The sequence below is a fragment of the Pan troglodytes genome, chromosome 21, assembly GCF_028858775.2.
Source record: "Pan troglodytes isolate AG18354 chromosome 21, NHGRI_mPanTro3-v2.0_pri, whole genome shotgun sequence".
NCBI classification, from domain to species: Eukaryota; Metazoa; Chordata; class Mammalia; order Primates; family Hominidae; genus Pan; species Pan troglodytes.
In genome coordinates this window covers 43,981,955-43,994,173 of record NC_072419.2, presented here as the reverse complement: position 1 = coordinate 43,994,173, position 12,219 = coordinate 43,981,955, and the positions used below count along the sequence as shown (strand labels likewise).

The 12,219-nt window shown below is 40.3% G+C and overlaps 1 protein-coding gene across 2 annotated transcripts in view; it reads right to left on the bottom strand.

Annotated features, from left to right (window-relative positions):
• Positions 1-12,219, bottom strand: part of CTNNBL1 (catenin beta like 1) — a 177,191-nt gene that overhangs the window by 115,296 nt on the left and 49,676 nt on the right. For both annotated transcript variants that reach the window (NM_001246652.1, XM_016937137.4), the window contains 1 exon segment: positions 10,465-10,604. In NM_001246652.1, the coding sequence (NP_001233581.1) occupies positions 10,465-10,604 (140 nt within the window).

The window sequence follows — 12,219 nt, the reverse complement described above, 5'->3', positions numbered from 1 at the left end:
CCACCAACCTCTGTCCCTTCAAATGTCACACTGCTGTGACTATAAAAGGAAGAATACAGAATTTAAAATTGTGCAAAAATAGGAAAAGGAAAGGGAAGTACAGGGCCAGGCACAGTGGCTCATGCCTGTAATAACACCCAGCACTTTGGAAGGCCAAGGCAGGAGGACTGCTTGAGCTCAGGAGTTTGAAACCAGCCTGGGCAACATAGTGAGACCTTGTCTCTACTAAACATTTAGAAAAAAAAAAAATCAGCCAGGCCTGGTGGCACATGCCTGTAGTCCCAGAAACTTGGGAGGCTAAGGTGGGAGGCTTGCTTGAGTTCAGGAGATCGAGGCTGCAGTGAGCTATGATCGTGTCACTGCACTCCAGCCTGGGAAAGAGAGTGAGACCCTGTCTCAAAGAAAAAAAAAAAAAGAAAAGAAAAGAAAGGGAGAGAGAGAGAAAAGAAAAGAAAGGGAAGTATAAAGAAAAGAAAACATGAAGGAGAGAAAGAGTTATATTTGGAAACTGGGTGGCAGAACTAAACTTATAACTAAGTTTCCTTTCCCTCACCTTAAAACTCTCTCTCTCTCTCTCTCTCTCTCTCTCTCTGTCTCTCTCTCTCTCTCTCTCTCACACACACACACACACACACACACACGGGTGCACACACACACAATGGGGGAGAGAGAGAGAGAGAGAAACAGACACCTTGTTCCAGCAAACTGCATTTATTGAATGCCCATGATGACTAAAGTACTGAACATGATAAAGGCCAATCCATTCTTCATTCTGGGCCTCAGTTTCCTCATCTGTAAGATGAGAAAGATAGATAATCTAAAACAATTTTAAAAACCATACACCACAGGACATAACCAACATGTAACAAATGAAGAATACACACAGACAATATGAACTGCAGGCGTCCTGAAAAGGAGCAATCAGATGGAGCTGGGGAATTAGTTATGACTTGCTAGAAGAAGACTGCTCAGAAAACAGGCAACTAAAAATATGAGGACAGGGAGACTAGAAAGCAAAACCAAAGGAATAAAAGCAGAGAGACTGGAATGTACAAAGGCATTTGAAGAGAAGAAAGGATTGGAGGAGAGGGGAAGGAAGTGGAAAAGGGAGAGAAAATGGTAACTAGCTGAAGAAAATAGTATTTTGAAAGAAAAAGCTAAAAGCTGTGTGCAGGACGCACTAAAGCACGGTGAGCATGAGGGACGGGGGTGGCACACAGGAGCCACCATCTGGACAGCATGTGTGGGTAGTTGTGGGAGCCAGGCCTGAAGGAGAAAGACCTATTCCAAAGCTACTACATACAACAGAATCCAGAAGATTCAACAAAGGTCAGAATCAGGGCAGTTTCACTCAAAAGAAAAAATAAAAGATGCAGAATATAAGAACAAGAATGACAGGACTTGCTAGCTGATGACTGATGTTCTGGGTATTACATGCAGGTCTTTTGCTGAAAGAAAAGTTACTTGAAGGTTTGCTTTACTCATCTCTAACTGACCAGCTGACCATCACGAATAAGTAACTATGCTTTCTGTGTCTTACTCCTTCACTCTTAAAGGTGATATTTACCCAAAACTTAATATGAGTAAAGAGCTTAAAGGTCTTTGGACAAAAGTCCTTCATGCTTAGCATCTTCATCTAAAAAATAATCAGAAAGCTGTTGACAGAGTCAACATATATGCCTGATACACAGTAAACCGAAACACACAAATTATTTGAATCAATTATAATAAAAAACAGCAAAAATAACCAGGTTAGCAAACCCCTAGAAACCCTAGAGCTACCCTTGACTAGCAGGAATTAGTAGTTCTCCCTCTCTAAAATTAAAAATTGTCATAATAATAGCCGCCATTTTTAAAAGTCACAGCATCATGTCTGGTGCTATGCTACTGGAATTCTTTCAGCAGCATTATAAGATTCGGTGTAAGCACTATTTAACAGATAAGAAAGGTAAAGCTAGTAGTGGTTAAGATCTCTGGCCTGTGGTGGCTCATCCCTATAATTCTAGCACTTTGGGAGGCTGAGGTGGGCGGATTACTTGAGGTCAGGAGTTCAAGACCAGCCTGGCCAATATGGTGAAACCTGTCTCTACTAAAAATACAAAAATCAGACAGGTGTGGTGGCACATGCCTGTAATCCCAGCTACTCAGGAGGCTGAGGCAGGAGAATTGTTTGAACCCAGGAGGTGGAGGCTGCAATGAGCTGAGATTGTGCCACTGCACTCCAGCCTGGGTGATAAAGCGAGACCCTGTCTCAAAAAAAAAAAAAAAAAAGTTATCTAAAGGTCACTGCAATAGTAAGGGAGAATGTTAGGTCCATCTGATTTCAATAACAATGCTATTGCCAACTATACTTCATATTAATGCATAAGGGGATATACACTCAGTTTAAACACGGCTACATTCAGGTTAATTCTAGCTATTCACCCTGCTGTAACCACAGAGAAAAGAACTATCATTTAATTCCACCATAAATTAGTAAAAGACTCAAGGAAAAGAATGTTAACACCTCCCCACTCTTCCAAGAAACTCCCATATTTATTCTCTTGAAAAGTTCATAATCCATTCAAATGCTTATTTAATATGCATAGCAACATTCACCTAAATCCATCCATCCACCCATCCACCCACTGTGGAGTCAGATGTCTACAGGACAACTGGGTTGGGCATGGTGGCTTACACCTGTAATCCCAGCACTTTGGGAGGCCAAGGCAGGAGGATTGCCTGAGTCCAGGAGTTTGAAACCAGCCTGGGCAACATAGTGAGACCCAGTCTCTCAAAAAAAAAAAAAAAAAAAAAAGGCAAATAAATAAATACATAAATAAGATGTCTATAGAACAAGGATCTAAATCAGCATGCAATAATGCAATAAGTAGTGTTATCATTACATCTCTTGAATAACACCATGCATGATTAAATACTTATTAACTAGTATGTGATGATTATTAAACAATAGCCTCAAAAAGACAAGTGGAGTATATCTGAAAGACCAACAAATGAAGAGTCAATGCAAGCTTGAGGACAAGGGTCATGTCATATTCATTTTTGCCTCACATGGTCCCAAAATTATCACCAGCCATGTAATCTTGTGCAAGCCCCTTTATTTCCTTACAGCTTAATTTCCTCATCTGTAAAACTGGGGTCGTGTCATATTCATCTTTGCCTCACATCTTTAGTGACCTGAATGGTCCCAAAATTATCACCAGCCATGTAATCTTGTGCAAGCTCCTTTATTTCCCTACAGCTTAATTTCTCATCTGTAAAACTAGGGTAATAGTCTCTGCCCAGCCTCTTCCACTGAGTAGCTATAAGGAATAAATGAGATCAGGTATGTCAAAGGCCAAGGAAGTTAAAATACTCAAGAACTATGAAAGCACTATAATACAGATTGTCTTCCCACAGAATGCCCAAAGCCCTCACTATTGCCTTCATTTTTCCAAAAGCCTCTAAAATCTGAAGTTTAAGCTAACAAGAGCATGGTCCCCCCTTTCTGGGTCACAATGGGTTGGAAGATCTAATTTCATATTTCAGCTATGCCACAGAGATTCAGATTGATCAAGTCCTTTTTCAGCCTCTAAGGTCTTGTGGGCCAGATATCACATTTTTCTTTGATTAGTCTTATACCATGTTCACAAATGTGTCACATGAAACCTAGAAACTTAAAAAATAAGAAACATTTTAGACAAAAGTGATTTTATAGAAGAGCATAAATGGCTTTTCCAGGAAAACTTGTTTCTTATCATATTTCAGTGGTATCTCCTTGCCTACTTTCCTGCCTCAGTTGAGAAGTCAAACAAGAAATCAGCTACCTACCAGGCCTGGTAAACATCTCATCAATCCTACCACTAACTGATTTTATATAAATTCCCAACTTTCACAAAATAGTATTTCAGCAAGGCAGTAATAAATCTGTAATTGTCATCATCAACTCCTGAGTAATACAATATGACCCAGGAGACAGAGGTCATTTGAAGACCAGAAAGAGGAATGAGAATCAAAACTAAAGGCAGAAAAACTCTCAATCTTGATGAGAAAATTCAGCATGGTTGGCCATCCCTCCAGCATTTCTTCACAAGCAGACTCTGGGCATGGGTGATAGGTTTTTCCACTGTAGTTACAATTTCATTTCACAAGGTAAAAGGCTCTTCTGTCCAAGTATAATAGGAAAAGAGAGAGCCTGTCTCCCTGCGAATTACTAAAACACAGTTTTTGATAGCCTATTTTGTCATGTCGAGTAGAAAGGCCACCCACGCACTCCCTCTGTACCTGTCCACTACTGAGGCAATAAGTTAGTGTAATAATAGGTAAACCAGAAAAGACCAGCTGGGCACGAAATGGTCCATAACACAATGGCTCTTGGAAAAAAAGAGTGGTGTTTACTTCTATTTTTTGGCTGTGGATATTTGTTTTGGAGCCATATCCCACTTAGAGTCTTGGTACAGAAATTAAGCATTAATCTCATTAATCTCCAATGAGATGACTCCACAAGGAACAAAGTTATTAAAAAAAAAAAAAAAAAAGAGAAATAAGATGTATTAAGCAGATGGCTTTTTAAAAGTCATTCAAAAAGGCTTTCTTAAGACAAATAAACCAGTATAGATTCAGAGAATATAAATGATTAATGCAATAAATGTGAGTTAAAAAATATCTTTTCTTTAATTTCTAGACTAGGACAGTAATTAGATATAGCTCAATTAATGCAGATGAATTTCAAAACAGACAAAATGGTCTTTTTCTCCTTTTAAAGCAGCTGGCACAAAGCTACCTAGAATGAACCTGGACTCTTATCCCAATCCTAGATCAAACTAATATGAAGGAGAAAATGTACTCATTCAACATTTATTAAGTCCTTATTAAATGCCAGTGGGGAGTAACATGCCACAAGGGAAATGTCCAAGGCAGGCTACAACCACCCTAATCTTCCAGGGACATAGATTTCACCTAAAACCCATAAACAAGACCAGAAGTTACATTAATATGGTGCCAGGTTTTGTGTGTTTGTCTGTTTGTTTCAAGTTACATTAAAAGATCCTTCTTTTACATTGCCATTTTGGCACTTTTAACCTAAGATGTTTATCTTCAGAGCACATTTAATTGGTTCCAAAAAATAAGTGGCTTATCAATACATATCAAGGAAGTCAGATGACAGATGAGAAAAAGAAGTAAATTCTTCTAAATGTAATTTTAATTCTGGAAATATCAAGACAAATATAGCTCCTAGCAAAATAACAGCTCAAAATATGTAAGTCTTGTTAGACAGTGCTTACGGGAAAGCAATGGAGCAAATACCAACTCCCTCCCAGTCCAATTAGAAGACAGCCCCTTAGGGGGCTCAAATCCTTCCCAGCCCTATTCTTGCTCATTAGCACTGGGTCTGTAACACAAGGCACCCTTGACTATTGTACGCACCTTCTGGGATAACACAGTAAGTCTCAGTCAGTTTGTTCCACTTTAGTATTCTCAGACCCAGACTACTCAAGTTCAGTTGATCCCTGTTGGTCTAAAAAACCTGTCTCCTCCTTATTTTCCAAACTCCCACAGTAATTCTTCACAAAACTCACTTGACAACTCTGTAAGTTCTCCTGGTTTTCTAGAATCAGAAGAAAACTAAACAGTCATTTGGAAAAGAACAGTGTTAATGACCACTCCCTAAATTACTCCACACCAAAAAGAGCTGCCCCATCAGCACAATGATCTACTCTGCCACTTAAAAATTTTTCCCTGCTTAAATATTAGCATGCAACCCAATGTATTGGTGCCTTAAGTTAATATCACAATGAGACCTCATTTTTCTGTCTCACAAAGGGGTGGAGAGAAAGCTGACTTTGAATAAATTGGGTTTAGATTACTGGATTATTATTATTATTATTATTAAAGAAAAAAGGCATTTAGCTGGGAAGCAGTAGTCATGATTTTTTTTTTTAATTAAGCCATGGACCCGATACCTTGATAAATTTGTAGTGACTACATGGGCAGCCAGCAAGACCACATCAGCTTCCATCCAGAGTAGGAGGAATGGCAATTTCCATTGCAAAGGGAGAGACTACAAAAATAAACCTGAAATGCATGCTAATCTCCATGTCTGTCAAAAGCTTACCCATCTCCACTCCCCACACCCCCAAGCCAGAGATGACCCACACCTTCTCAGGGCTCCAATCAGTGGTGCTTCCTGAGCATACTGTTCCCAAGGCACTTTCCACGCACACCATGGTGGGGGAGGGTGGTAATTTGAGAGTTTTTGCTTTAAACTGGAGTTATTATTTTTTATTAGCATCTAACACACTTAACATACAAAGGAGGAACCCAGTAAATAACAGTGATCTACCAAAAAAACTTTAGAAGGGACTCAACTGACCACTCAAATTAAGAACATGGCAAAAGACATACAAAAACAGAATATTTATCAATTTGGTGCCATGTGATCGTTGTTGTGGTTTGTTTTTTTCCCTTTTATTCCTCCTTGTTCCTTTGGGCCAACTGAGTAAATCTGGCTTAAAGCAGTCCACAAAAATGGATTTTTTAGCAATACCTTAAGAAAATATCTTTAAATGTACCTTTGGTTTTATTTTTCCATAGAAACACTCTAAAAGGTTCACAAGAAAGGAGCTCTAAACACATTTAATGAATTACTTTAAAGGAAAAAGTGTTTAAAAAGCATTATTTTGAAAAGGCAGCAGCTGCTGGATTCCACCTTCTGCTGCCTCCGACTGCATTTAGAGTAACCCTCCAAAACCATGTGAGGTGTGTGCTCCCCACCCCCCAAGATATGCTCTCCACAGATCAGAATCCATTCTGCAGCCAACCGATAGCTGGGCTCCAGCCTCTCAAGGGGGCAGATGAGGCACAGAAGCGCTGACAAGCACTCACCAGCAGCAGTGATGCAGAGCGCCAGAATAAACTCTGAAGCTGCTTCTCACGGTTGAAAGGATGAGGCACAAGCTGTTTTCTCACATCCTCTGCCTCTTAAGGTTACAACAAACCAGGCTCTGATCGAATTAAAATCCCTACAGTTTATGTTTTCGCAGAGGAGGATGAAGCAAAGATGACCTGTGCTTGCTGGGAACATAACCAGCCATATATGGTCTTGGTTGATAAATGAAGAGTTAAAAAAGATTAAAAATTTAAGTCATGACTGCCATGAAATTGTTTATTCATGGTAAGGTGTTTTGGGCAGTTACAGCTGTACAACAGTAAATTGCTAACAACCGTTTCCTGAAGAAAAATTTCTATTATAGATCACAGATAAGACAAGCAGCAGAGTGCAGTGTTGCAGGGAGAGCAACATTCCGACCAACAGAGGATATGGTAGATGCAAGTCAAGAGGACCTGCCCTTTCCTGAAATCACTTTCAAGAAAAATCGTACTTTGAGGAGGATGACATTTACCCCTATTTGCTGCCTCTAATTAAAATTAGGTAATTTTAAAAATTTCAAATGCACTTTAAATTTGATGTAAGACATAATTAAAAATCAGATTTTAAAAAATATCGTTAGGGCAGTTGGGTGCAGGTTGGCATACAAGAGGAAAAAAAAAACAGTTTAGCTCTCAGAAAACAGGAGGGAAATGGCAATCTGTCAAAGTTATTATAGGGGGATGTGTTTTTTCCCTTTTTAAAGACCAGAACTTAACAACTTGGAACATCTGTGCCCTTGCCTTTCCCAAATATGCCGATGTCGAGCAGTGTTTTTTGTGTCAGTCTTCTCCCCAGCAGGAGCCAGGCTGGTGAATCAGCAAAATGTCAGTATCTTCCAAAAGCTGCTACTATTATTTTGAGTTAGCAGGAATAGAAAAAAGAATGAGAGTGGTGTTTCCAGAAAGAAAATAAGTCATTTCTGTACTAATATACAGGGTAACAGGTGACCATGCGACTCTGTCAGCAATGTCGTAAATCCCACAGGAAGACCCGAGGTGCACTGGAGGAACACTGGACTGAAAATCACAGACCTGGAGTGCCTGTCTTAACTTCAAGTTAGCTGTCCAACAACTGGACCTCACACTTGTCACTAAGTAGAAACAAACAAGGTACTGAGCTAAGTCCTCTCTAAGGTCTGATCAGATTCTGAAATCTACCCTTCTGTAGGTGAACTGAAATGTGAAGCAACAACCAGAACTCGTAGTCACTGAGTCTGTGAACACCATTAGTGCCCAGAATAGAGCTAGGCATATGGCAGTTACCTGCCAAAGATGGAATGTTTATATCCCCCCACAGATTCATATGTTGAAGCCTATCCCCAATGTGATGGTACTTGGAGGTGGGGCCCTTGGGATTAGTGTCCTAAAAAGAGACACAGCGAGCTCCCTCACTCCTTCCACCATGTGAGGACGCAGTGAGAAAACAGCTATCTACAAACCTGGAAGCAGACCCTCACCAGACACCAAAACTGCTGGTGCCTTGGTCTTGAACTTCCCAGCCTCTAGAACTGTGAGAAATAAATTTTTGTTGTTTATGAGCCACCCAGTTTACGGTATTTTGTTATAGCAGCCCAAACAGACCAAGACAATACCCAATATGTACTTACTGACTGATGCTGCTTGAGCAACCAGCACAGCTTATGGTTCCTAAGGGCCTAGCACAGTGCCTGGTACATCATGAGCACTCACAGCAGGTCTACTGAATGAATTTCATGAGACCATACACTGAGCTCACTCAGCAGCAAGCTAACTAGGGTTCTTATACAACCCAGAACCCCACAGCAAACCCTGGTGAACAAAGTCATAAATCTGGGAGCTAACAGATCAATTCTTGATGCTATCTAACATTACATGAAGCAGCAGAAATGTCTTAAGACTGCCCTTCAAGAAGCCTGCATTAAAATTATTCACTGATTTATTTCTATGAGAATTATCAGCCAGGCAAGAACTTAGTCAGACACGCTCTCAGGAGAGAGATTACCAGAAAGATGAAAATAACATGAAGCAACAGCAGATTCCCTGTGAATATCACTCAAGCAGACTAACTACATTTGTCTCTTACCTTTGGAAATCTGGATTCAAACAGAACAACTACTAGAAGAGAATTTGGTTTAATGAACATAACCCTGTCCACAGGCACATCAAAAGCCTTTGCAATAAAGCTACTGCACACCTGATAGCCAAGATAAAGTATAAAATGGTTTTGGAAGTCACGAATCAGATTCAGTGACAAGTAACATTTACCAAGTGCCTACTATGTATCAGGAACTGTGCTCAGCACTTACACACTCCTTTGATCCTCTCAGTAACATGGAAAGCTACTCCAGAGGCTGAGGCAAAATCACTTGAGGCCAGGAGATTGAGTCCAGCCTGGGGAACATTGCAAGATCCATCTCCAAAAAATTAAATTAAAAAAAATTAGCTAGGCATGGTGATATGCACCTGTAGTCCCTCCTCAGGAGGCTAAGGAGTAGGATCACTTAGGCCTAGGAGTTTGAGGCTGTAGTGAGCTATGATTATGCCACTGCACTTCAGTCAGGGTGACAAAGCAAGACCCTGTCTCTAAAAACAAATAAAAATAAAAATAACACTGAAAGACAAAAGTTATTAACTCTACCTGTGCAAAAAAGAATACAAGTTGTGGAGGGGCACCGTCTTTCACACAAAAATGCGGCTGAGAGTCAAACCTAGATTGTCTGTTTAGGTCCAACATGCACTCAACAAATATTAAATGCTATTTATTGTGTACTCAGTCTTTTTTGTTTGTTTTTTGAGATGGAGTCCCACTCACTCTGTTGCCCAGAGTAGCATACAGTGGCATGATCTCGGCTCACTGCAACCTCTGCCTCCTAGGTTCAACAGTTTTTCCTGCCTCAGCCTCCCGAGTAGCTGGAACTACAGGCGTGCACCACCACGTCCAGTTAATTTTTATATTTTTAGAGATAGGGTTTCGCCATGTTGGCCAGGGTGGTCTCAAACTGCTGACCTTAAGTGATCTAACCACCTTGGCCTCCCAAAGTCTTGGGATTACAGGCACAAGCCACCACACTCAGCCTTGTTTTCAGGAACTGGAAATATAGGAATGAACAAAACAGAACAGCTTCCCTGTCCTCCTGGACATCCAAATGTGCTTTCTACCATGGTTCACTATGTCCTCTAGTCTCAAGTCCACTGGACCATCAGTTAGCAGAAAGATGCCTAGATTTACACATTCAAATCTGTCTGGCTTTGCCCCCATAAGGGGCCTTCCAATCCGGATCCTGAAAAGTAAAGCTGTTAATGTATGAACAGATATATCACAATGAATTCTAGTACTAATAAGAGCAAATAGGACAATTTTAAGGATTGCCCAAGATTTTGCAAGATTTGTTAATAGAGAAAAACCAGGTTTTCAAATGAGTAAAAAGCATTGTGTGTTTCAAGACAGAAGATAATTAGAATGGAAACAGAGCATCAGATTTTATAGTACACATCTACAAAGAGAGACAGGAGAGAGAGTAACAGCACTTCCCCATCATGTCAGCTCTCCTACTGAGGTCAGATCTGAAAGGATATCTGTATTATCGTGTCCGAGCAAGCCGAGAAGCGACTGTACAGCATTCAGCTCCACCAGAAGGTGGTACAGGTCTGGCATGGTGGCCACTACGTGCATCTCCTGAATGATGTCATTTAGGTCCAGCTCGGATTCCATGAACCTAGGAGGGAAAACAAGACATCATTAGAAGGAAAGGGGCACTATCAGCAATGAGGAGCAAACAGCAACAATCTAGACAACAAGACAATCTGTCAAAGTGTCTACAACAGACCAACCAAGAAGTACACTCATCCAAACATCATACTGTCACACAATTTCCTTGGGAAAATCGATTTCCTCATTACAAAAATCAATCTTGGATTCAGATCTCATTACAGGGTTCCCTTACTCTTGCAGTCACAAGCTGCCTTTCAGAGGCTCCCGAAGCATTTTGTAGCACTAAACGATCTGTCCACCAGTCCTATAGATTAGCTACCATTACCCCCTTGGTGTGGCAATTCACTCTGTTGCCCTGAACATAGTTATCCTACTACCCATCCAAAAAGGGTTTCTCTTACTTCCCACTTCAGATCAAGGGCCAGTTATTCCCCTTACCAAAGAAGATAAGATTTTCTGTATCCAAAAATGCCCTCCCTCTTCCTCCTCTTTGGAGCTGATTCAGAGGCAGATACCAAAGAAAAGCAGACCTAGTCTCTGGCATCCTACAATCACCACCAACTTTACACAGCATGATACTTTACTCACATTTCTATACCTGAACCTTTCAACAAACCTATGCCCAGGCACTAAGAACAGAACTACTTTGCATTCACGCTGCATGCCCTCCCCCGGTGTTTGACATACAAGAAATGCCGATTAAGCCTTGGATGAACAAGACAGGAAGGTTTGTTCTGAGATGGAAATGAGCTAATCTGGTGTAAGGCAACTGAACAATACCTGACTGAGAGTGACTGAGAGGAAGCAGTGGTTAAACTGACTCTGGAGTCAGACTACCTGGGTTTGAACCTGGCTTAGCCACCTAATTAGCCTCTCTATGCCTCAGTTTCTTCTGTAAATAGGGACAATAAGGTTATCTGCCTCACAGGGCCACTGTAAAGAGTAAATGAGTAAGGACATATAAAGCACTGAGAACAATGTCTACCATATAAAAAGCACTATGTAAGTATTTGTTCTCATTACTATTGCTGCTACTATTACTGTAATATGTTTGTCTTCTCTTCTAGAAAGTGAACTTCTTAAAGACAGGAAATGTATCTTTGTCTCTTATATCCACAGATGCCTACTGAATTAAATTGAGGGCACAAAGAAAAGGAACACAAGCAGGGACTCTTGAAGTCACACAGGACTCATCAACTTCCAGATGCTGTGGGGCTGGGTAGATACAGCTTCTCCAAAAATCTGGAGTCGGTAAGCAACAAAATCTAGAGACTTAGAATTCTTTAAAACATGCCCATATTTTAGACAATATCTATTACTGTTTTTCTCCATTAATATTTTTAAGTATATGCTTATATATTTTTTCCCAATTACAGTATCCTTTTTGCAGAAAACCGGGGAAAGAAAAGCAAGCCCTCAAAAATGTAAACAAATTATCCATAAGCCTACTAACCAAAAATAACCATTGATAATACTCTGTATGTTTAAGCCTTTTTCTCAACTCACAGACTCTTAAATTCTATTTCAGTGTATGATATAAGGCAAAGATCTAACTTTATTTTCTGTGAATGTTTGACCAACTGCTTCAATACAATGTATGTTTGCCTGTATGTTTAAGT